At 38.6% G+C, this 26,845-nt stretch overlaps 2 protein-coding genes across 2 annotated transcripts in view; one reads left to right on the forward strand and one right to left on the reverse strand.

The window, feature by feature from the left end:
* Positions 1–8,761, forward strand: part of DOK6 (docking protein 6) — a 263,651-nt gene extending 254,890 nt beyond the window's left edge. The window contains exon 8 of the mRNA XM_072851317.1: positions 8,405–8,761. Within this exon, the coding sequence (XP_072707418.1) occupies positions 8,405–8,544 (140 nt within the window). The 3' untranslated portion in view covers positions 8,545–8,761. The remainder of the gene's footprint in view (positions 1–8,404) is intronic.
* A 14,158-nt stretch (positions 8,762–22,919) lies between these two features.
* CD226 (CD226 molecule) overlaps positions 22,920–26,845 on the reverse strand; it is a 28,931-nt gene continuing 25,005 nt past the window's right edge. Inside the window, exons 4-6 of the mRNA XM_072851589.1 lie at positions 25,517–25,628; positions 24,583–24,673; positions 22,920–23,364 (exon numbers count right to left, since the gene is read on the reverse strand). Coding sequence (XP_072707690.1) covers positions 23,212–23,364; positions 24,583–24,673; positions 25,517–25,628 — 356 coding nt within the window. The 3' untranslated portion in view covers positions 22,920–23,211. The remainder of the gene's footprint in view (positions 23,365–24,582; positions 24,674–25,516; positions 25,629–26,845) is intronic.

The following is a 26,845-nucleotide window of genomic DNA, read 5'->3' on the forward strand; positions in this document are numbered from 1 at the left end:
CAAGAAAGCCAATGTCATCCTGGCTTGTATCAGAAATAGCGTGGCCAGCAGGACTAGGGAAGTGATCGTCCCCCTGTACTCGGCACTGGTGAGGCTGCACCTCGAATACTGTGTTCAGTTTTGTGCCCCTCACTACAAGAGAGACATTGAGGTGCTGGAGCGTGTCCAGAGAAGGGCAACGAAGCTGGTGAAGGGTGCAGAGCAGAAGTCTTCTGAGGAGCGGCTGAGGGAACTGGGGTTGTTTAGCCTGGAGAAAAGGAGGCTGAGGGGAGACCTTATCGCTCTCTACAGCTACCTGAAAGGAGGTTGTAGAGAGGTGGGGGTTGGTGTCTTCTCCCAGGTAACAAGTGATAGGACGAGAGGGAATGGTGTCAAGTTGCGCCAGGGGAGGTTTAGACTGGATATTAGGAAATTTTACTTCACTGAAAGGGTTATCAAGCATTGGAACAGGCTGCCCAGGGAAGTGGTTGAGTCACCATCCCTGGAAGTATTTAAAATATGTTTGGATGAGGTGCTTAGGGACATGGTGTAGTGGTGGTCTTGGTAGTGTTAGGTTTATGGTTGGACTCGCTGATCTTAAAGGTCTTTTCCAACCTATATGATTCTGTGATTCTGTGCTTGCTCAATGCAGGGCTAGTGTAGATTAGGGTTCCCTGGTAAATACTTTAAAATCAATAAACTAAAAATTGAAAGTATCACTGCTGAAAATTTAGCTTCTGTATAATCTGCAAAATCAAACTTAGAAACCCTTTTTTCATCTGGAAAATTCTGTTTGTTTTGAAGCAAAGTTGGACCTTTGCCTAATTTTGTGTTAAGTGAGAACATGATTATGCTTCCTTCAACTGTGTTGGCATAGTTAAGGAGCTGGACTCCAAACAGAGGGAGAGAGGAGGCTGGTTTCATATTGAAACATTAGCACAAGTGTAAAAAGCTGTAAAGCTTAAATCAATTAATCTCTGTAAGTACCACTGCAGTCTGTATATGGAAGACAATGTAAGAAAGCTAAGTACAAGCTTACTGTCTTTATCTGCATGTTGGCTCAGACTACAGAACTAAAAAAATTGTTACTCTAGTCAGGTACTTTCTTTTATTTAATCTCTCTGTAGTTCAGGCATGCAGGCATACAATTATGTATTACAAATAGAAGAGCACACGTCAAAGAGATGTAATATATAAAATAGGTTACTTTTCCCAAACACGTGTCATATTTTGGCTGCAGGAATGCAGGCAGAAAGGGGAAAGACTATTGGGTAATGTGAGACGTGTGCAAGTAACTTTATTTTCCATCTCCTAGGTGGAAATGTTAGGTAGCAGGTGTTTATATATATGTCTCCTCCCTTTATAAACTCACAGAGGCATAGAAAGCTGGTACTATGAATAAAAAGATGCACTACTAGAAAAAATCCTCAATGGAAAAAAAGATAGTCAATTAAAAGTAGAGAGCAAGGTAAACCTAGTCATCTTTGAGAAAGACGTGGTTGACGTTCTGATATTTCTACGACAGGAGCTACATCAGCTTGTGATAGCCTAACTAAGTAATATACAGTTTAAATGCAATAGGAGAAGTATTTAAAAACACTATCTGGAAAAACACCACCACAATTAAACCAACCTGACATTTAGTCAATACATTAGTTTTAGTTATGTGATTCAAGATACTGCTTTTAAATACTTGCTATTTTAGGTAGGGGTACAGATTAAATAATGTTCATTTTTTCTGTACATAATGTTTCCAAGCAATTCACATTATTCATAGATATTGAAACAATTATCACTATTGCAAAGCCCTAAGGACATGCATTTTCTTTATTTCAAAATATTGACATGTAAATGTACTCTTCATAAAACTCCAGCATTCTTGTGCTAAAAAGTTGAAAGCTTTTTCCTTAAGACTCAAAAATTTGACATATTGTAAATTTACTGGTTTTAGACTGCCATTCCTGCAACCTTTTCTGCATGCACATGTAACATTTCTTCTTTTCTAGAGGAGAACTTGATGACAATGCCAAAAACTTTTAAGATAAATAATAGTCTTCAAATTCTGGAAAGTGATAGGGTTCTGTAACAGATATATTCTACTCAGATACTTACTACTCTGGATGCTGGCCAAAAAAACCCCCCAAACTATTATTAATTTCATTTCAAATTCTAAAGAAAATTAAAACACTTTTTAATTGAGAATAAAAAGGAAATATTTTTAAATGGTGGTGGGGGGGTTACCTTCACTCTCCTTATATATTTCCTACATATTTTTAATAATTTTTTAAAATTATTTTTATTCAAAATTATTTCTAATAAATAAACTAAATTATTTTCTTAAAAATCTATCTCAAAAAATATGTTTCCTAATATTCATTTTCCCTTCAGAAAGATAAATATTTGATGAAATGAAACCCAAAATTATTTTAGAAAATATAAAAGTTGGAACCCAGCTGTGCTCCCTGGAGTTTTAATTCCAACTGTAGTTAAATTCAAGGGAAAATTTGTATTTCTTTATTTGGAACTGAAACGGGCCCACAGTTTCACTTTCAATAAGTATATGGAAATCAATATGCTGTAATGTAGTTTATGCTATTTTTCAGTTTCCATCTGCTCCCTTCCATTGCATCTTTTTGTGAGTGACAGCATAATAATTGCTATACCAATTAATGCCTTTCCAATCCAACTGCATCGTTACTGCAAAATAAATGTTTTGCTTTGTAGCAGTTTGTCCTGCTATGAAACTTTGCTTTAGTTATTCCAATCATCTAACAGCAGAAAAGGAGAAGCTGCTTTGTCATCAACAGCTCAATAGAAGACACTGTATATTCAATACAGAGAGTTGGCAGAATTTTAACCAGTATCAATTTATAAATAGGATAACAGCAATCATTTATTTTCTGCCTTAAATGAAAGTATCCTCTTTGATGCAATAATAGCCACTTAACTGATTTGAGATTGTAGTAGGGTTTTTTTGAGGAACATTTCCTTTATCCAGAATAAAAAGTGGAGTCTCTTTCTTTGCAACAAAAGCTCTTAGAGGATAAAAGCTTCCATCTGAAATAAGCAGCCATAATAATTTATTTTCTTGTAGTAAGTGTTTCATTTTCCCTAGTGGGCTTTCAGGGCATAGCTACAGTGCCTTTCCCATTTTGTTCTGTGTCTTAACAAAAATTCTGCAAAGAAAGAATATTAGAGGTTGAAGCATCTCGAAACACACTTCCCCGTCAAAACCATATCCTCGGTAAAATCTATGGGCCTCCTCTGGTATAAATAGGACCTTTCACTGCTGTTGGGAGAGTCCTTAGAGAACATAAATCTAGATTAAAGGCTGGTACTAGTTTTGTGAACTTTTTTGGCTGAAGGGCCACATTTATTGTCCAGTGAGAATTGTGTGAGGAAACAATATACAACTAACTCCTTCTTACTAACATTTCGTTCCTGAAACATCTGTTAGCTAATTGGGTTTTTTCCACCTCCGTGCACCATCCTTTGTGGAGAAAACCTCATCGTCTCTGTTTCACTGGTTTCCAGACTGTTCTGTTTATTGTGAACAACAGAATTTTCCAATGAATATTTCTAAAAAGAAAAGATTGCTCTACAATGCAACAAGTGATTCATTTTATTTGGTCTTAGCTTGCACTGATTGATTCATAGAAATTTATTTTGAAGAACTGTGTTTTTCCATAACATTTATAGAAACATCTATAGCAATCACAGAGCTCTTGTCCTCATGAAGTCTCAGAGCACTCCCAAGTACAAATATATAAAACATAATACTAATAAAGATATCCAATTGGCTTTAATTTAATGACTTCCATTTTGTGCTCATAATCTTGGGAATGGAAATGCCAAATTTTATTTTCAAAAATAACGTTTATTATTATTACCTAGAAAAGTAAAACTGCATTAGAAGAACATAATTTTGTTTGTAAAGTCATCTGTTCAGAGGTTAAGAAATCCCAGATGAAAGCTTGCTGTGCAGCTGCAAAAGTCTGCTTCTTTATTTTACCTAATGACTATCTAATATGAGGTACATAAAAGGCCTGCAACAGAAGCTGAAACACAGGAGTCTCTGGTTCTATTAATTTTTAATCATTGTACTGCAAAAATATACACTTCTATTAGATCTTGTATTAGAAAAGCTTAGTCACAGGGTTTCAAAAGTGATCCTGCATCAGGGAAGTGAGTAGTCTGGTGGTGATAGCATTCACATGCATTTGGTTGCATATTGCTCACAGGTCATCATTCCCCAAACTATCTGGCACCAAAGCCAGTCTGAGAAAAACCCTGCCATCTCTTACCCTTGGCTGGTTGTTCCTGCTCCTCGGCTGTGCCAGTACAGCAAATGTAGGGCTCTTGCAAACCAGATGACCAAAGTGCTTCAGTCTACAAAGCAGCCTTTCAGTCGCAATGGCACAACTGAGGGACAGTGAACAGCAGTGTGGGCAGAGAGGAGAAAGGGAACATTTTCAGCTGATTTTTCCATTACAGAAAGTGTAATGTCGAACCTTACTCACAGGCAGAGGGGAATTTTAACACAGAACTTGTACATCATAGATGAGTGCTCTAACCGAAGAATATCAGATGAGAGATTCCCTTGAATTCTTGTGTTGGAAAAGGAAAGCATGACCTTTTTTTTCATTTAGAAAAGAAAAAGGGTTGGCACCTGCCTTCTGGTTAAGAATTTGAATTCTGAATCCGAAACAAAGAGAAACATCTCCCAAGAAGCAGCAGTAAGGGAGCTTTTAAAGCTTATCACTGGATCTCTTCTTTTTTTTTCTTTTTTTTTTTCTTTTTTTTCTCTTTTAATTTAGCTGAGCACTGCGAGTTTTCTCTTAGAAGTTCTGATCGATCTACTTACATGTACATCTGTCACTGCTGTTACTAGGAAACCATTGGGTTTTTCCTCTAAAGAATTGTTATAAATAAGCACCATGTCATGAAATAAGATCCTTGTGTATACTGCTTCTGTTTCTAACATAATTAAGATCAGGAAAAATCTAATTTTGGTGTAATTTGCCAGGTTACATTAAATTATCTTGATGAATCATTCATACCTAATTGCTTTGGACTACAGCTTCATTGCATTCTATGATCCTGAGAGTAATTTAAATAAAGGATGAAGTAGGCTTAATAATACCTTTCCAAGGTCCTGTCCTAGGGAAAAAAAAAAAAAAACCCACCATTTCATATGTAAGCCACAGGAAAAAAAATCCCCCAGTTCTACTGGTGTCTTCAGGTCACAAAGTGTGTGTTAATCAAATTCCTCTTATGCTGACTTCAGAAGAACCGTAGAGAAGAGTTAGTTTTCTATTCCTGAAAACAGCTGTGGTACCAAAGAGCTGCAAAATCCACAAACATCATTCTTCTTCTTCTCTCTTAACCTTTTAAGACCCAAATATGACACAGAAAATACTATTGAAACAAGATGCTTAGAAACTGTGGAACTTAAACTCTTTGCTGCAAAAACTTTTCCTGTATCTTTAGTTTCAAAATCCTTACTGCTGACATAAAGCGTAACTGTGGAGATGCTGCAGTACCTAAGACTCCATAAGGCTGATCAGCTCTATGAATATTAAAATAATGTTTAGTAGGAATGCAAATAAAAGAATTGATTATCATTTAGAATTTCCAGTATGGGATATACTAAGTTTAAAAAAAAAAGCTGAACAAAACCTTAAATTTTGGAAATTTACTACTTAGAAGTCTTAAGCCAACTTGGAACCATAGGACTATTCCACTATTTTACCACCCTTATTTTTTGATTCATTTTATTTAAATATACTAATATAGTTCATTGTTTAAAAAAAAATGTAAGATGAAAGTAAACATATTTCATAGAGCCATTCTTTCCTAAACTCACAAATTCTCTGTTACCCATAGCTTTCTCATTTCACTTGAAACAAGTCCTCTATTCTTTTTGTTATTATTTCCATAGGTTGATGTCATACTGTTCGGCTTGAGCCTTGACCAGGTGTCTTAGATCTTTCGTCTCTGTTGAGTGTGTCTTTTAATCTTTTGGATCTGAGACTCTCTCTCTCTCTGACTACATATCCTAGCAGTCAGAGAAGAAGTCACTTATCCTCATTAACCCCTTTGGTTACAGAATGGCTAAAATCAGCCCTATTGTGAGATTTAGCAGCTACAAATTTTCTTTTAAAGAACAGTAAAGGATGTGCTAACAGCTGAGGTACACATCCAGGAAATGGAAGACCTGAATTTAATTTCCTTTTTAACCTTAATAGGTTCAAATTCATCTTCTATATTGTAAGAGACTGCCTTAATACCTTGGCTAGAAATTAGTTTAGTAGGGGCACTCTTCACACTGTATTAAAGCTGCACTATTCTACAGAAGTGAATTCGTTATTAATTATATGAGATACAGCACATGATACAAATAGGCCTGAGTTTAGGGAACTCCATTGGTTGGCAAATGTCTTTGCTCCTGCTCATTGTCACAGGGGCTATTTGTGTGTTTTACATTTTTTTGATAAAAGACTAAGAGAATTGAGGAAAATGGTACCTTGACATATTTTATTTATCTTTATTGGTAAGAAAGAGAAAAATTTTACATAGCCAATCACATAGCTGGAATAGCAGTTCCCTATGGCCCTTAAGATATATATAATTCTAGCTTCTGGGTAAAAAGAAAACAAGATCTTACATCCTTAGAAGGAAAAATGTCAGATTTGGAACACAAAATTAAAACCTACAGTCATGCAACTTTCTATATTTAGGTTTGCATTAAATTAAAAAAAAAAATCTAACAGTAATCGTGATGCAAATCCCAAATAAAAGTAAAAATGTATGAAGGCCTCACTTAATATAATGGTTAAAAGTTGGGCAAAGCAATAAAACATTTAAGACTATTTTCAAACAATGTATTATCAATGCTTTTGCTTTGCAGCTCAGACCTCACAGCCACCATACTTTTTAATTCAGTTTGATGCAAAAGCTTCTCAAAGCAGAAAACATTTAAGCCTGGCATCTCAGTCAGGTTTTGATAGCCAATGTCAATTAACCAAGTGAATGAATAGTAAAAATACACATACAAAATTCATCCTGCTTGGTCATGCTATGAAAGGGATTTTTATGACCATTAGCATGCCACTGGGAATTCAGTCTCTAGTTTTATAGTCTCTAGTTTTTTTATGTCTCTAGTGTCACTGAGATGTATTTTTATTCTATTTTTCATTTAGTTGGGTTTTTTTCTCTCTTGGTCCCAGTATTGCTCTGATAGACTCATCTTCAGGGGGATCACAATTTTTTTCATGAAGCAGTCAGTAACATGTTATAGCCAAACTTTTCCAAATACAAGTTAAGACAAAGTTTTGCCAAATCCAATCAACATAATTCTTGGTTCCAGCACTACTGGGGTAGTCTAGAAAGCTGCTAGCTGTTTTGAAATGTTTCAATGTGAGGTGAGTTCTTCAGAGATTGAGTCTATACTTTTTTACAGATATTGTTTAATAGCTCTGTGGTTGAAGGAAAAATAAGATTTTGCATTTCTACATATAATACATGTATTAGAGACATTTTAAAAAGCATTGTCAAAAACCATTTTAAATCCAGGCTTTAATATACATTTCCAAAAAATGGAGAATATGTCTGGCATGAAGATACGCACTTTGGACCTTAACTTTTTGTTACTAATTAAATCTCAATTTCAGAAGGGAATTTTGAGATAGGCAAATGATTGGGATACAGAATCAGGCCATAGGAGTCATCTTCTAAGTTTGGTCATTGGCTTTTTAATAGCTTTTCACACGTAGTTTCCCATCTCTCTGGCTGCGAGTGAACAAGCCATGGTTATATGAGATTCACAAGCCTGTCTGAGGAAAGATCTTGCACATCCTCTTCCCAACCAGTATTCCTCCACATGGCCATATCCCACCTCCAGTTCATTTTGAAATGACAATTATGTTGTGTTTACCTGACAAACTGGCATCCTATTTGAAAGACAGTAAGTACATGAAGCAGCGTTTGTGTGACAAATCCCTTTGAAACCACTGGCATTACTTCCACCACTTAAGCAGTGTTTCAGATAAATAAGAAGTGCATTAGTTCTTCATCAGCTCTAACTAACAAATACAGCTGAGATTTATGGAGTAGGAAATATATAGATGTGCTATTCTGCAATTTAAAAAAAAAAAAAAAATCTGCCCCTAAATTATGCCTGTGTTGGGTCTGGGATCTTCTGCCTCAGCTGGGTATCCATTGACCGCTCCTGCCTTGGGCATGGGCAAAACCCTTCTCTGCAACCCCAGCAAGGCCTGATGTGGCACATCTGTTTTCCGGGCACACCACGGGGCAGTACTATGTCAGCCTGTCGGAGTCCCCGACCATGGCAAAAGGCTTCAAGTAAATTAAAATTAAATTAAAGCCCAGTTACATCTTTTGTGTCCATGTCCCCCCCACACAGGTCACAGCCTCGGCTCAGCGAAGGTGTCGCGGGCACAGACATTTCCCAGCTACGCCTCGGAGCAGGGCGAGGAGCACCAGCAGTCCCTCTCACTGGCCAGCAGCTACGCCTTCAGCTACGGCTCGGGCCTGGTGCAATGACAGCTGGGGGCGGCCAGCCGAGAGAGACAGTCAAGCCTGGAGAGTGCCACGAGGGCCGGGGAGCCACCGGCCCCCTCCGCACCTACCATTTGCCGTGAAAACTGATGCCTACCAGCTCCAGCCAGGTCACCGCCAAGGCGGAAACCTGGAGAGGCGGCTTCCCCGAAGCAGAGGCTAAGTCTTTATTTATTTATTTTGCCATTCCTTTTGTCAATAAGTTCAGGAAGAAGGGGGGGGGGGGGGGGGGGGGGAGGGGGAGGCTTTCATGTTGTGAGAAAGTGGTGGAAACAAATTAAACTGTGTTGGTGTGAAGGTTTCTGCATGACCGGAGAAGGCCCATTCTGGGGCTCCATTGCTATGGCGCATTCAACATCAGGGCCTTTCTACCCGCCTCCACCAGCAGGCTGGCCCGTCTTCACCCATAATATTTTTAGGTCCTTGCCACAGCCCACTGATTCCTGCTGGAGTCACTGAAATGTCGCCAATTCAAGATGCAGCGTCAGCACTGTGGGGGTCACCTTCAGACCCAAGCGAGTTCGTTCATTACCCTAGAGGGTGGTCGGGTGTTTTCGAGCTAGACGCCAACAGATACTAGAGTAGCAGGCTAATAGTTTGTTGGGAATAGAGTTCAATGCGTTAAGGTAAGGTTATTGCTCTAATCATAAATTCCCAGGGTACAAATTCATCCCTTACTAATAGGCGCATAATTCTCACAATGCCCCTGAGAGCTGTGAACGTCCATATCAGCACTACAGTCTCATCCTCAGAACTGCTGTGAAGTCTTCTTATTTGCAAATTATTTCGGTAACCATGCCTGCAAGCCTAACTTTAAAAAGTGGGAAAACTGTTCTTCAGACAAATAAAAGCGGGCCGCATCCCTGGCTGGTGACCGCCTGTGCCACGGCTGGGCCAGATACGGTAGAGCTGAGCTCTGGTCTTGTCTTTCTGGTCAGCATTACTTTGATTTTCTCTGTTTCCTTCTCAGATTTCTGTTTTAGATGCACATTGTATCTTGTATGATCACGTGTCAAGCATCGGTTTACTTTGAAAAGGAGGATGAGTACATCTCAATGGAAATTTTGTCTTTGGAAGACGTCTTTAAAAAAATGAACTGTAGTAGGTGTGTTTGTAATCAGTAATGAGGGAATAAGTTGGAAGGCATACCTGTAGGTGGGGGACAAATTTTATCTATCCTGAACATTTAGATTTTTGTAAGTGGTATCAAATATTTCTGTACTTCTCACTATGCCCTGAAATGTTTGAAATTGTGGGGAGAAAAATCTGCCCTCTTGCTACGATCTGAGCAGCCTTGTGTTCTGTTCCCAGTGTGAAACAATTGCCATGATTACTAGAGGGATTCGTCTCATTAGTTGTTTCTCAGGACAGGTTGAGGAAGTGTATCAAGGAGGAGACACATAGACTTTTTTCCAATGAAACAATCAGTTTTATGTACCATAATTTAACTGAAAAAGTGCTGTTGGGTTGTTTTATATATACACACATATATATATATGTATTAAAAAGTATGGAAGAAACTTCTGCTTTTGACTAAACATTTACTGATACAGTATGTCCAGCTTTTCTCCAACCATTTTCCAGGCTAAGAGACCTTGCAGACTTACAGCTTTCTACACCTCAGTGAACAGCTGCTGAATAAAAAGGCTTTGTGATCCACTTGAATGAAACACTTCTACCCCACCACAATCAGCTTTATTTATTTTTTGTCTTTTTCCCTGTCTCATTCACTACCTCTTTTCCTTCTCACAGTGCTGCCATACTCAGGAATAGAACGGCTCCCTACAGAGAGTATCTTGATGAGCTAAAATGAAAAACTGCTCTCCCACACTGTCAGGGAGCTGTACCTATGGTGCTCTCTGAGCTGTACCCATCAAGGAAGCTTCATTCACACTTTCATTTAAGAAAAAAATTTGGTTGACATTTTGCTTTGGGAAAATTTCCAGTTTGCAAATGTTACATGCAAAATGTGATACAAAAGGCTAGATACTCTGCTGGTGTAATTCTATTATTCAATGCAGCTTTGCCAAATATAAGCCTTTAGAGGAACTGGCCAGTTATTATTACTCCTATGCAACTATGATTCTTTCACTTGCCCTAAAACTATATATTTTCTTTAAAATTCCTTAGATTAAGTTTCCAATATCTTCTGCAGTTTTCTATGCTGTGTCCGTGTAACTATTTTCCTCTGTGACTTGAATACTAGTCATTTAATACTTACATATTCTACATAGTCCAAAAGTGGGGAAAAGGCAAAACAGGAGAGTATCAGAACTGCTTTATAGTTCCAGTGCCCATATACTTTAAGAACCTATCTAAGTCATAAAGCTAGTGCTTTAGCTATGTTTAGATAAAAAGCATAAGATCTATATAGTGTGCTCTTTCCATTTCCTGGGGAACGGTTGCTGTCTGTCACAGTTGGTTTTGTCTTCCTATACAGTGCATGAATATTGTCTAGTCAATGAAAATGTAAATGCTCTTTCCAAACAAAACACAAAAAGGAGGGGGGGAGGATGGGAGGGCGGGGGGATTGGCCATGTATAGGAGTTTTACTAAATATTTTGTTTTCATTACACAATGCAACTATCCTCTCCACTCATACATTTATAAACATCTGTGAAGTCCCATCTTGTAGCAATAGGCAGAAAACTGAACTCCAGGACAAAGCTAGAAAACGCAACCAACAAAAAGCAAACCTGACCTATTGGGAACCTATTTCTTGTAGAGAGTAAACACAACCACACTGGAAGTTGAAAATAAGGATACAAGTTCAGTGTTCTGTAACACAATCTAAGAAAACTGGGCACCTGAAGCACAAAGGTATTCAGCAGCCAGTGGATGTTGCCATTAGTGCCACTCCAGAACAGCAGATGATATCACTGTAACATTTGTGTATTCTCATAGCTTCCAGAAATGTTCCTCAGAAAAGTTCCATGAGAACCAGGCAGGCACTGCACCAGCAGTTTGCCAGAAAATTCTGTTTTCACAGAATTGCTTTAATTCCTGGCATATGCTGGTCGATAATCTAAGTGATTCCCCGCTGAGACTACTTTGTACAGCTCCTAGTGGTTCCGCCAGAAGGAAAACTCTCTTTTGGCACACATGGTAGAGCTGCCTGCCTAGAGACTACAAGGGCCTTTAAATAGGCCCAGGGACCCCATGGGTCCCTGTTCAAGTCTCGGCTTTCTTCATGTGCAAGGCACATCTACTCCTCACCCAAGAGGAGCTCTCTGTTTTCAGCTAATGAGCTGTGAAGAGGTGGAGGGCAAGAAAATGTCTTCAGTGGTAATCAGGTGCAACTGGTACAAATGGAACTTAGAATTAGTACATTATAAAATAGAAGAAATAATATAAGGCTATCACTTTCATTTTCATTCTGAGGATGTGTTATGAATATATAACTGTAACCATGATTTAAGTTTTTTAAAAATTACCCTTGATAACAATATATTCACCCCTATGAACAAATAACATAAGCATTACTAAATATAGTTACTAATATATCTTAACTGTGAATATTATAGATTGATGCATGCTGGTACTTTTGATTTTGTAGTCACTTGGTGCAGAAAAGGAGAAACTGGAGGAGACTGGTAATAAATAATCAAATGGTGCTAAGATAGAATCACAGAATCATAAAATCATAGAATGGTTTGGGTTGGAAGGGACTTTAGAGATCATCTAGTTCCAATCCCCCTGCCATGGGCAGGGACACCTTCCACTTGACCATGTTGCTCAAAGCCCCATCCAGCCTGACCTTGAACACTGCCAGGGACAGGGCATCCACAGCTTCTCTGGGCAACCTGTTCCAGTGCCTCACCACCCTCATAGTGAAGAATTTCTTCCTTATATCTAATCTAAATCTACCCTCTTTCAGTTTAAAACCATTACCCCTTGTCCTATCACTACATGCCCTTGTAAAAAGTCCCTCTCCAGCTTTCTTGTAGGCCCCCTTCAGGTACTGGAAGGCTGCTATAAGGTCTCCCTGGAGCCTCCTCTTCTCCAGGCTGAACAAGCCCAACTCTCTTAGCCTGTCTTCATAGGATAGGTGCTCCAGCCCTCTGATCATCTTCATGGCCCTCCTCTGGACTTGCTCCAACAGGTCCATGTCCTTCTTATGTTGGGAGCCCCAGAGCTGAACACACTACTCCAAGTAGGGTCACACAAAAGCAGAGTAGAGGGGGAGAATCACCTGCTGGTCACACTTCTTTTGATGCAGCCCAGGATACGGCTGGCTTTCTGGACTGCAAGCGCACATTGCTGGGTCATGGTGAGCTTCTCATCAACCAACAGGACTGTTCTCAGTCCATTCTCCGCCCAGCCTGTATTTGTGCTTGGGATTGCCCCAACTCATATGCAGGACCTTGCACTTCACCTTGTTGAACTTCATGAGGTTCGCACAGGCCCACTCCTCAAGCTTGTCAGGGTCCCTCTGGATGGCATCCCTTCCCTCCAGTGTGTCCACTGCACCACACAGCTTGGTGTCATCAGCGAACTTGCTGAGGGTGCACTCAATCTCCCTGTCCATGTCGCTGACAAAGATGTTAAACAGCGCTGGTCCCAATACCGACCCCTGAGGAACGCCACTCATCGCTGCTCTCCACTTGGACAGCAAGCAGTTGACTGCAACTCTTTGAGTGCAGCCATCCAGCCAATTCCTTATCCACCGAGGGGTCCATCCATCAAATCCATGTCTCTCCAATTTAAAGACAAGGATGTCGTGCTGGACAGTGTCAAACGCTTTGCACAAGTCCAGGTAAATTATGCCAGTTGCTTTTCCCTTATCCACTAATGCTGTAACCCCGTCATAGAAGGCCACCAAATTTGTCAGGCATGGTTTGACCTTATGGAAGCCATGTTGGCTGTCACCAATCACCTCCTTATTTTCCATATGCCTTAGCATAGTTTCCAGGAGGATCTGCTCCATGATCTTGCCAGGCACAGAGGTGAGACTCCCTGGGTCTTCCTTTTTTCCCTTTTTAAAAATGGGGGTTATGTTTCCCCCAGTCAGTGGGAACTTCACTGGACTGCCACAACTTCTCAAATATGATGGATAGTGGCTTAGCAACTTCATCCAGCAGTTCCCTCAGGACCCACAGATGCATCTCATCAGGTCCCATGGACTTGTGCACCTTCAAGTTCCTTAGATGGTCTCAACCCTGATCTTCTCCTACAGTGGGTGGTTCTTCGTTCTTCCAGTCCCTGCCTTTGCCTTCTGCAACTTGAGCGGTGTGGCTTGAGCACCTGCTGGTGAACACTGAGGCAAAAAAGTCACTGACTACCTCAGCCTTCTCCATATCCTGGATAGCCAGGTCTCCCGTTTCCTTCCAGAGAGGGCCCACATTTTCCCTAGACTTTCTTTTGTCACCAATGTACCTGTAGAAGCTTTTCTTGTTGCCCTTGACATCCCTGGCCAGATTTAATTCTACCAGGGCTTTAGCTTTCCTAACCTGATCCCTGTCTGCTCAGACAATTTCTCTGTATTCCTCCCAGGCTACCTGTCCTTGCTTCCATCCTCTGTAGGCTTCCTTTTTGTGTTTGAGTCTGTCCAGCAGCTCCTTGTTCATCCATGCACGCTTCCTGGCATTTTTGCCTGACTTTCTCTTTGTTGGAATGCATTGCTCCTGAGCTTGGAGGAGGTGATCTTTGAATATTAACCAGCTTTCTTAGGCCCCTCTTCCCTCCAGGGCTTTATCCCATGGTACTCTACCAAGCAGATCCCTGAAGAGGCTAAAGTCTGCTCTCCTGAAGCCCAGGGTAGTGAGCTTGCTGTGCACCCTCCTTGGTGCCCTAAGGAACTTGAACTCCACCATTTCATGGTCACTGCAGCCAAGGCTGCCCTTGAGCTTCACATTCCCCACTAGCCCCTCCTTGCTGGTGAGAACAAGGTCCAGCATAGCACCTCTCCTTGTTGGCGCCTCTATCACTTGGAGAAGGAAGTTAGCATCAACGCATTCCAGGAACCTCCCGGATTGCTTATGCCCTGCTGTGTTGCCCTGCCAACATATATCAGGGTGGTTGAGATCACCCATGAGGTACCTGATTAGGCCCATTTTTTAAAGAGTACATTTTATTATTGATAGTTTAAATCATCTGTGATGATACTCCTTTGAAACAATTTTGCCTGCCTATGTAAAAGAAAAAGAAAGAATATCTTTTAACATAAAGTTTGCTGTCTTACTGAGTAAATGTTTAGGCTTTCCTCTCTGTGGTAGGCTCTGATTCCAGCTCCTCACATGTATCAGGTCCATGCAAAATTCTGTTCTTGGGGTTTTTTTGTTGGTTTTGTTTTTTCCCCTAAAGCAAGCAAGCTTGGAAATGTATTGACAAAGTGAAGAAGTTTGTTAGACAGCAACAATAGCAGCTCTCTTTTGTTTTGACAAAAGTCTACCATGACATTTTGGGAAAATATTTCATTTCACAACACGTGAATAGAAATCCTGTTGGGAAGCAGCAAACACAATTCTAATCAAGTCTTATTCTAAGCTAATAAGACTTTGCTGGAGGAGGGCTTAAAATTGAATGTCTGAGGTCAAAAGCCTTTTAAAGTGCTCTCTATAGCAATAATTTAAGCACAACATACAGCCTCCAGGCACCCATTTATTTAGGGGTTGCTAAGTGCAGGCAGACTGTGAAGACCCTTACCTGTTCATGGCAAAGAGAGAAAAAAAAGCATCAATCAGATCTCTGTATTGCACTTACCAGAAAAGGAATTAACTTCATGCTTGTTCAGCTCTCCAGTCTAATAGGCAATACTATGAGGAGTAGTGATTTTTGAGATATTTGATCTCTAGGAAGTGACAAAGACCATCAGCCTGTGGCATATAAACCTCTACTCAGACTTAGCTCACCAGCCACATTTACTAGTTTTCATCTGGTAACCTATAAACTGCAGGGTGGTATTCCATGAGAAAATATAAGTCTCTTGAATGGTTGTGCTTTTTAACATGAAATACAGCATTATTTACAACTGTTTCTTCCTAAAAAGGAAGGAGGAAGGTGTTCCAATTAATCTCTTTTTTAGTGTTTAATATCAGTGGTTTTTAGCTCCTTTTTATACCTGCTGCAGAGAAATAAGTGTGGCTTTTACCCACATACAGAATAGAGTGGACTGTGGAGAAAGTGTGAAAAGCTGCTGTTTGATTACAAGAACAGATCCAACAGCACTGGAAAGTTTCATTTTTCTGTACATTGTCAAAATACTTGTCACTCTTCCCAAATCAACTTCTTACACAACCTGTATGTATTAGAATCTTATATTTTTCACCACAGACAACTGGTTGGGGTGCCTGCCTGTGTTTTGTGAGTAGAAGATGATGACTGTGCAACACCATTGTAGTGGCATAACTTTAAAATCAAAGGGTATAAGGTTGGATATATTAATTCTGCAGATATAGTCTTGCACTTCATACAGGGTGCTGTGTTCGTTCTTGATATTATAAATAAATGCTCTTCACTTTTGATTTTAGATAAAAAGGTGTGTTATATTGGAAACAAGTACAGACATACGGTGGAATGAAAGAAATGTCAAAGAATATTAACTAACCTGTTGTAACAAGAAGTTTGTCTCTCTGTCCAGGCTCTTACAAGACAGTAAAAGGTCATAGGTGATAGGCACTGTGTATTCAGCAATTATTTAAATGGCATTATGCTTAGAAACCTAAATATTAGAATCCATAGGTGAACTGATTCTATTGAAGAAAAAGGAAGTTTCACTTTGCAAAGATGCTTTTCACGTCTTTGCATGCATATACAGCTTGACAGATTTTTTTATGGGTATGGTTAAAACAGATATGAAAGTAACTCAGGTTTAAGTATGATTAATTATAATTAAAGCATTTTAAAATGTCAATATTGTTATAAATATTGCAAGTTGAATGGAGAAAATATTTTCTTTTTAACTAAATGCAAGCTCAGAATCTAATACGCTCTCTAAGATGAAGGAGTTAATTTTTTAAAATCTCACACTGAAAGTCCCAAAGAATGGATTTCATTGGGTTTTTTTCCTTCAATACAGAAATCCTTGTGAGGTTAAATAGATTTACCACATTCCCTTACAATCCTGGGATTGCCAAGTGAATGGATACATTTTACAGTAGAGTTTTTCCTGTAACAATATTTGACATGAATTAAGTTAACCCTCATTTTTAATATTGGCTACACATTGTTTTCAACCTTTTTTTAAATTGTATGATATCAAGACTGCAATGGGCATAGAAAATAGCACAGAATTAATCAGCTGTCTTGGCAATTCCATAAAAGTAACAAAAACAAAGATTGCAGTTAAACATTCTCATCACTGCTCCTATAGCTAAAACAGAATAAATGATGTCAAATAAAGCTATCGTTGTTGATGTTAATTGTTGCATTTCCTGAGTTTCTCTAGATGACAGGCTGTGACAGGAGGTATTTATTTTCCAGAACTGCTTTTTGCAAGTTGTACTAATTTAAGATGCTTACAAGGAAAAACAGACAATGCAGAAAAAAAGGGAAATAGGGTAAGAAATCAACAAAAATTTAAAAAAAGATCCTGTAATCTTTAAAAAGATTAGGAGAATTTAGCAGACATTTAAGCACATAGCAATGGGTCATGTTGAGTGCTAAACAGTTTCCTGGAGTATTCAAATTCTGATTTTGTCAGGAGCTGGGAACAATATTTTGTGTTTAATTCAACTCACAGCTCTAATGTGCTCTATAACAATGGACTCAGGAGTGCTGAGCTCATTTTCCCTAACCTGGCTGGAAGAACCAGGTACCAGTCCAGCTAACATGCATTATGCAATATAGATGCTTAAAAAATAGTATTTTGCACAATGCATCACAATTGTTATCACACGACTTTGTGGAACTCACTGCAGCCAGACATTGCTAAAAATATGATTGAGAATATTTCAGAGCTGATCAAATTCTGGGTAATAAAAGTGACATCCACATTTATGATGCATAAAAATACATACATACATGCTCAGCCTTTATGCTTCTAATTACAAAATGATCTGACAGAGTTCTGTGGGAAAGTTCCTCCTATACTACTGTTGTTGGGTAAATTATGGAAATTTAAAAGAAAATAATAAATGTCTGCTTCAGACAGAGAAAAAATGGTATTAAGAGAGAGTAATTTTAATACATATAAATATTCCTAACATACATTTCTCTCTTCAAATACACATATAGACATCAACACAAAGGGAGAAAGGTATTGAAAGAAAAGAAAAAAGGAAAGATACTGTGTATTTGTTTGACTATATCTTAGTATGATAAGCTATTGATCACTTAAATCATGTTATAAAACTTACTAGTTAATAATAATACAAATGAATTATTTAGTGTAACAATCTAATTAAATATACTTTTAAGAAAGGTGTTGAATATCCTTTAGAATCACTGAGACACTTTTTTTTAAAAACTACAAAATTCTTTTTTTAAGTAAACATAAATTTAGAAGAAACATGTCGGCCACTTCTAGTAATTCATATTAGTTATTTTATCTAATTATACCAGCTAGCAATGTGGATAGTGTGGAATTAATAAACATATTATTTTTTTGAAATTTGCCTTAGATAACTTAGTGCATTTCCTTTGGTATTTCTAGCTTCAAAATTATGTCCTAAGTTATATGTAGGGATATAGAACTGCAAGACTATAACACAGATAGTAAAGTAAATCTACAGCTTTATAAATCAAGCCTAATCAGGGTCAAAAAACTAGTCAGAGCAGTGGCACAGTTCCGTGGCATGGTGGCAGCCTGCTCCAGTAGCCTCTGAGCTCCCACAGGTGAGGCTATCTCGATGATCCTGAGGCTCTCTTATTTTAAAGGAAGTGTTGGCAAATTAATCATGTATTTGTCCCATGGTTACCCACATGCTCATCCTCTTCTCATCACTCTTAATACATTTTACCCTTAGAAAAGAACTTTAAAAAAGAGTTATAGGCAAGAGCAGAACCAAGGACGCTCTCACTGGAGGAGTGCCCTACCAAGCTCTGCAGGCTCTTCTTAGTCCTTAAAACATTAGTTGTTTCTGTACAGGAGCCCAGCTTCAGGGGGAAGGCTGGGAAGGGCAGGGGAGAGGGGATGCGTGTCTGATGCAGGCTGGGGGAGAACTGGGCCAGGGTCTTCCATTTCCTGGCTGATTTGGCACGCAGGATGCTGGATGAACCGACTGTGGTGGCAGAAACAGCCAGCATTTCATGTGACAGTGAAAAGTCTAGTCCAGCTTAGTGTTTTGAAGACCACTGGGGGTCTCTAGCCTCAGGGTGGAATCCTTCGCACTGGATGTCAAAGGGACAGTGGCCACCCTGAGCCCACACATACCCTGACACCACATCCCAGCGAGGCATGGCAATGGAGGCGCGTCTTGTGCTCTAGCCCAAAACAGTTCCCCAGGAATGTGTGAGTGTTGGAAATGTCTTTTGAGTTGCCTTACTGACTACAGTCTGAGAACCTGACATAGAGTTTCTGCTCCTGCGGTCCATAGTCTAAAAGAGCATTTTAGCACCTATCTTGTAGACAGACAGGGCTGTTTTTGGAACTAGCCCTTAGTGTCAGACTTACAAAGCCGTTTAGGGGATTAACTCCTATTAAGCATCTAGGCTTTAAAGGAAATAAGTCTTCTTTCACTTGCGCTGGGGAATACTCCCTGAGGCAGGGTTTCAGCTACTGTAAATAAATACCATTGATTTGAACTTTCACATAGCTCAATAACATAGAAGGTCTAGAGGAGCATGATGCAGATAAGATTTAAAAATAAATTTAAAAAAATCAGAGCCCTGGTTCCTAGATGTCTTCATGATTACAAAAAAAACACTACCACCCCTCAAAAAAAAAAAAAACAAAAAAAACTAGAAATGAATCTGATAGTGAGATCAGTCCTCTGAAATCTTTTCTTTTTCTGAAGTAAGGTTTCTTATTTGGTCTCTCAGGAGTAAGCTAGCATCCACCTGTCATCAAACTAACAAATGCTGGTAGCACCTATACTTTAACTATTCTGCCTGTTTTGTTGCCTTGGTCCTCTCCTCCTGTCCACTAGTCCTGGAATAAGACTTGGATAGGAGGTAGGTGGTTAAGTTGCACAGCACAGTTAGAACAAGCTATTTCTGAGTGTTCTTGAAAAAATTTAGGTGCGTAACAGAAAAGGTGCCTGGGAATTCAGGGCAGGTGGAGGTCACAAGGAGGCTTAAGTGCTGGTCTACTCTGCATAACATGGGGGTTTGGAGGAGTCCAGCTTCTTGTGTTCCTTGGTGGATCCAGCCCTTAAAGCAGGCTGTTTCCTCACAGAAGCAGAATGAGCATTATCATGAATGTATTATAGAGTCAGAGAGGCTTTTTAAGGTAAAGGAACATATTGTGATGAATAAAGAAAGTAACAGGAGATAATGTATGTTACTGTTCTTCCACCTTCTTTCATCGACTGTGAGTTCAGTATTCATCCTGTTGAACCTGGTGACTGCTTCTTCTACATTCAGAAGTCCCAGCAAAGACTGATTACAAATATTTTTTTCTCTTATTTCATTTTTAAAAGAGATGCAAGTTTACACCCCTTAAAGACTTAGTAGTATTATTAAGCATGGACTTTTCCTTTGAACATGGGACTTAAACATCTACCTTTTTCACCCAGCATAAAAGATGAATTTTATTATTATGGAAGGGAAATCTGTTTTTACTTTTCTTAAAATCTCATAGATTCATTTTCCGGTTACACATAAGGTAGTTACCCAGTGATTCAAGACTCAGTTTTTTTAATGAAAATGTGCTTTATTATGTTTGTTTCCTTTCAGCAAAGTTTCTAAGGCCTTAAAACAACAGAAAAAGACAGATTTATCTTACGGTTTAGATAGTATGCTGAGCTGGTTGCTATCCATAGTTGTGTCATGTTCCTTGATATTTTTTTCCTCCCTCTTAACTATTTGGGCAAGCGGTACAGCATGAAATAGTACAGAAATTGTTCAACATAAAATTTCCAAATTACAGTTGATGAAGTTCACTCAAAAGGAACTAAAAGTTTCCAAAAGAAAAAGGCAAATCTATGGAAAATATTGAAAATAAACAGCAATAAACAATAGTTTGTACTATTTTACACTGGAAAGTTTATTTACATAATCCCAAATCTGTCACAGCTAACAGGCTCTTGCTGGGTCCCATCCTGCCAGACTCATAAAATATTTAAAGAGTTTTAATATTACCTTTTAGATTACACTTTTGGAAGTTTCTCTTGTGTGTAGCTTACTAGTTTTTAAGCCAGTGGGAATATTGATCAGTTTTAGGTTGATTTCTTTTTGGTTTTGATTTGTATCAGTCTCATGTTCAGCTGCTGTTCACTGATATTACCATGGTATAAGAATGAACCTGTTGGTTTGGGTTTGTTTATTGAAAAAAATAATATATTGTTCTTATTATGCTATGTGTGATGTGATTTTTCCCTGTGGACTATCCTGGTAGAAGTAATATGTCTATGGAATTTGAATTAAAACAGATTAAATACTTGCAAAGATGTGCACTACAGATTTTTTTTTTCTTCCTCAAATCTCAAAAATAAGCAATCATTTTGAAAAGACAAGCTAAAAGTACCAAGGGAGGCAAGAAATAATGGCATTACCAGAAATAATCAAAACAAGCTGGTATTCCAGGTACTTAACCTCAACCTCTCTCCCCCTTTTTTACCCTCAGAATAAAGTAGGGATGAATTTTGATTGTCTCTACAAGCAGTGAAACAATACCAACTTCTCGGCTTATGGATATTTCTGTATCAGGGTTCCAACTGAGAACTTCAGTGTAATCAAATCCATTATATTATCATTTCGGTATTTTGATATAAATGAGATCATCAAAGAAACAACCCGATGCTACAGGGTTTTATTTGTAATGCTGTGCACAACTTAGAATTATCTGCTATGACATTTGACAACTCAGGAAATAAACCAACTTATTAATAGTACAGTTCTGTGTATCCTCATCAACTTCACATGCAAGCATTTGTATATCTGAAAACCTTCAGTAAGTGAAAGAAAAAAACATTAACTCTTGCAATGTGTATGTGTCCTTGTTCAGGAGTACACAAAACCAAAATGAGATGTTTTCTAATGGTATATGACATTGTAAACAATTTAAGCCTTCAGAGCTAGGTTGAAGGACAGTTTGGTTTAGGTTTTTAGATTTTTAGCTGAAGTGTAGGATAACCACACAATGCTATTATTGCCCAAATAGTTCAGAGAAGCCTTGTGTCCACATTATTCTCAGAAGAACCTAGACTCCTATTTTCCTGTGCACGTGAAGAAAGCTTTCCACTGGTGAAGGCTACGCAAAATGTGCTTTTCACTGTCAGGCTGTTGATGCTCCTTACTAGCCAGCCAAGTGGAACCGGTAACTGATCTGTAGGCAAACTCATGATGCCTCCCCCCAGCCCCTTTCAAAAAAAAAAAACCCAACGTATTCTGCAACACTTTTATTAACGCTTCAAGAGAAAAGGGGAATCAAGCATAGGTGGGCCAGGCACACAGTTTGTAGTATGCAGACATATATGATTATCAGCCATCATGGTAACACCTTCATCTACTGGGATTTCGTCCTCAGTAATACAGCAGATTTGTAAAAGGCCAAAAGATGCGTAGATCCTAATTCTCAGGTCTGCCTTCTAGTTCTGTTTGTTTAAGGATTTTTTTTTGTCTGTTTGTTCAATTTCTGTGTGGTTTCTTCTGTAGATTTCAGCAGAATATATGCATATGCACACATACAACTACATATGTATGTGTATTGTTTTGTAAATGTTCTCAATCATGCTTTTTTCTGCTTTGCATCATTTATTCATGTATCTTCCATGTTCTCATTTATTTTTTGTGCAACTAAACCTTATAATAAATTATTATTAAATATAACCTGACAGTGACAGAGTCTTCATGTTTTGTTTTCTCCCGGGCATGGGGGGACCGGTGGGGGGGAAGGAGGGAGGGAGGAGAGCGGGGGCTACACTTCTATTCCATCCCCAAATAGAAAGCACTGAAATAACTGTGGCAAGTGGCAAGAAGCCTGTAAAACCACCCAGCTGTCAGATAGTAAGCTTCTGTTCATACTTTTAAATCTAGGTTCAAGGATCCCTGATATATTTGCTTTTTTCAGCTGAATAGTACTGTTTGCCCAGCAGCAAAATAACACTTCCTGTGTGGAAAATCATTATTCTTTATTTATTATTTTTATATTCTATAGATATTTATTATTCTATAGAGCTTTCAATTTGAGATGCAAAAATCATGGACGTAGACAACACTGAGCACTTTTTCTTTGTCATCCTGTCACATAGGCTTCTCAGACACATAGATTTCTCAGACCAAATTAACTTTATGTAAACATATGCAGCTCCATTCTGCATATCAGAGCTTTTCTAAAATTTTTATTTAAAAGTACACCTACTGGGTAAAAATGTTTACATTGCAGAAGTAAAAATAATCTTTAATTTACATCTGAATCAAAGGATATGTTAACACTGCAGGCTGCAATACAACACAGACGCACCTGGTATAACCTGGCCCAGGCTGGCTGTCTAGCCAAAGCAGCCCAGGCAGTGTTCAGCACAGCCAGTTTGACCTTCCACATATTGCTGGCACAAAGAAAATAACAGTCTAAGCTGCAAATATAAGGCCTGCACTTTGGTTACTTTATTCTTAGAAGGAATCTAATGGTCTTTTCTTAGGTTTGTGTGAGACATTTTTGCAGTTGACATAAATCCCCTCTGTCTGCCTGAATGATGATTCTTCTCCTCTTCTTTCTGTGTTCCATGTGCCATGAAAATCAGATCTTCCATAACTGTTAGCAAGCTAGAAGAATATTAAAAAAAAAAAGTTGAAGGACTTTTCTCAAAACAGCTACAACTTTGAAAAAGGAGAAAAATGGAAATTTTTCCTCATATGCTGATGTATTATTGTTAAATATTCAACAATCAATCAAAATATTTTTTGTCTTCTTGTTTTCTACAAATATATTTCAGGTTCAAGTCATATGAAAAAAAGAAGTTGTGCTTTGAATGTTTCCCAGCTGTCCCACATCAGGTGCCTGGTAAAGCACCAGTGGAATACCCCCTTCCCCTCACATGCACACTTTAGGTACTGAAGTAGTCTGCTATGTCAAACTTAAAACATTAATTACTCTAAAGGTATCGACCATGCTAATAATTGGTCATGTCGTTAAAACAACTTAATGTGATGGTATCTTGGTTAACTGGCATGGGAGGAAAGATGGTTTCTGAAGCAAATGGCTAGTCCCTAGCCTGTGGTCACCCTAGGAAGAGCTTCATTCTGGTATGAACAGTGACCCAAGAGTCAGAATGAGAGAAATGGAAATGGCAAGACATCAAAGGGCTTTATAAGGACATATCTACAGTGGAGCTCACTGTTGGATCATACAGAAGTGCAGTCTGAGAGGAGATAGGTGGAAAGTTAGTCTCACATACACTGTGAGAATGGGGTCATTTCTGTAAGCACCACATCACTTCATACCCTGACATAGGGTATGAAGACACAAGGCAGAAGCAGTGAACTTGGCTGCTACCTTTCCACTTCTAAACTTCAGGCCTCAAACAGGATTATCGGAGGGGGGAGAAGACTCAGAGCTCCAAAATGTTGATTGTTACAATACAAAAAGAAAGGAGAAGCACTGAAACAGCTATCATCCCAATGAATTATAGTGAAGCTGAACTAGACGAAATAAAGACAGAGGGTATCATGGGATACAATTTTTTGCTTCAGTTTTGCCTCAGTTTTACAAGTAGAGACTTGAGGAAAAAAGGTATTAACAACACACAAATAATATAAAAGCTAGCAAACCAAAAGAGCTAATTTGTTAATAATATGGAACACAGTTGGGTCCCTAAATGTAGCTGTAAAATATTAAAGAATATTAATTTAAAAAGTTAATAGCAATATCATACTTTAAAATATTCAACTTTTCCTGTCTGTATAGTTTAAGATTAGACTATAAGATTCAAGGAATATAAAGATCAGACACAGAAGAGAAAGATGTTAAGAAATATGCAATACCAAATATGAGTAAATTCCAGCTGATCTCACCGGGGTCTGAGTAGAGTACAAAGCTTTTGATAAGGCCTCTGTGATCCTTTTCCTCTTCTTTCTGGTGACAGACATTCAGTCAGAAACACAACTTCACCCTGCATCATAGTCTAATCCAAAATATCTAATTCCAGCATACAAGAGATAATGCTGGTATTGCTTACTTTTCCACTGAAACCAGTAAGTACAACAAAAATCCAAGTAGTCTTTCATCTGACTTGCAAACGGTAACATGCATGAGATTAGCAGTGTTTCATAAAGGCCCAGACACAGATAAAAAGGCCTTCTGATTCAGGGGCCAATACAGTAATATATTGTCAGCAAGTTCCAGCAGCTTCATATATTGTGGTAGATGAAAAAATATTTTTTCTGCTCACTATTTCTTTTCATTGGAAGCAGAGATTCTGGATCAGGCCACTAGCTTATATTTGGCAAGGAATACAGCAAATTTAGATAATGGTTTAAACTATTAATCTGGATCCAACTGTGAACAAATTTGGAACATAAAATCAAAAGGCAAAAAATGCTAGATTTGGAAAACCTCAAGATGTCACCTATCCTTCTCTACACACAAGGTAGGAACAGCCTACATCTAGGCTTATGTTATTCCTGACAAATCACCCTTGACACGAAGGTTCAGCTAATACCACTGTAAGCATTTAGCTGACCAAGGAACTCGAACAAGCTATTTGCTTTTTTAATGTGAAAAAAAAGGAAAAAAAGATTGAAAATGTCACTTTTTTCATTATAGAACTCTTTTATCAAGTTTAAATTTTGGCAAGAAAATTAAATTTTCACATCTACCTTTTTTTTTAATTTGTTCTGAAGGAGATAGTAGGATTAATTGTTAATGCCTTCATATTTAGCTGCCTCAGTATATCAAGCAAATTAGTTTGTTACTCACTTTTTGCGATAAGCAGTGGTGATACAGAAGATCAGTGAGAAAACTAACAGTAAGACAGCAGCAGAAATTCCTCCAGCTATGTAGATAATAAACCATTTGGGATCCCAAGTTGCTAAAATGCAATTGTAATAAATATGATTAGTGTTTTGTATAAACCAGCATGAACTTTTTATGACAAACTAAGTTGAAAATCAACAATTATGTAGAGGCATTATTCCATGACAGCTCATGCTCAATATTCAGACCTCATAACCATTGCCTCGTTTCTAAAATGTCTTTGTTATGCTGAACTAGCTCTTACAAAAGTTGTGACTGGGATGACCAAAGGTGAGTGAACACAGCACAGTGGTATGAAAAAAACAGTGATGCCTTGTATAATCCTTTCCTATCTCCTTCCCTCCCCTGGTTAGAAAACAACCCAAGAGCATACATAATAAGTGACTCGATATATGGATAATAAAAGCACTCAGACTACTTAAGTAGTGTACTTTGGCATTGTAAAAGTTGTCCCATAAGAGATACCTAACAGTCATGCAATACTTCCATGGGCAACAAGACATTTTTCAGAGTACCAGGAAGATCATCTCAGTGCCCGAGAGGTTTTCTATTCAGTACTGCACAGTTGTATCAGTTATTTTCTGCTCTAATTCAAAAGGAAATCTCTTCACGTTTAAAAAAAAATATTTCCACAAAAATGTATCCCATTGTGATTGTTTTGGAGTTTTTTTACCCAGTTGTCCTGGTTTCAGCTGAGATAGAGTTAATTTTCTTTATAGTGGCTGGTATGGGGCTATGTTTTGGATTTGTGCTGAAAACAGTTGATAATACAGAGATGTTTTAGCTGTTGCTGCACTAGTCAAGGACTTTCCAGCTTCCCATGCTCTGCCAGGTGCAGAAGAAGTTGGGAGGGGACACAGCCAGGATAGTTGATCCAAACTGACCAAAGGGCTATCCCATACCACATGACGTCATGCTCAGTATATAAAGCTGGGGAAGAAGAAGGAAGGGGGGACATTCGGAGTGATGGTGTTTGTCTTCCCAAGTAACCATTACGCGTGATGGAGCCCTGCTTTCCTGGAGATGGCTGAACACCTGCCTGCCCATGGGAAGCAGTGAATGAATTCCTTGCTTTGCTTTGCTTGCGTGCGCAGCTTTTGCTTTACCTATTAAGCTGTTTTTATCTCAACCCTCGAGTTTTCTTACTTTTGCTCTTCTGATTCTCTCCCCCATCCCACCAGGGGGGAGTGAGCGAGCGGCTGCGTGGTGCTTAGTTGCCGGCTGGGGCTAAACCACGACACCAGTACTGTACATGCTTTGATGATGGATGTC

The sequence above is a fragment of the Ciconia boyciana genome, chromosome 2 (assembly GCF_034638445.1).
Source record: "Ciconia boyciana chromosome 2, ASM3463844v1, whole genome shotgun sequence".
In the NCBI taxonomy this organism is placed as follows: Eukaryota; Metazoa; Chordata; class Aves; order Ciconiiformes; family Ciconiidae; genus Ciconia; species Ciconia boyciana.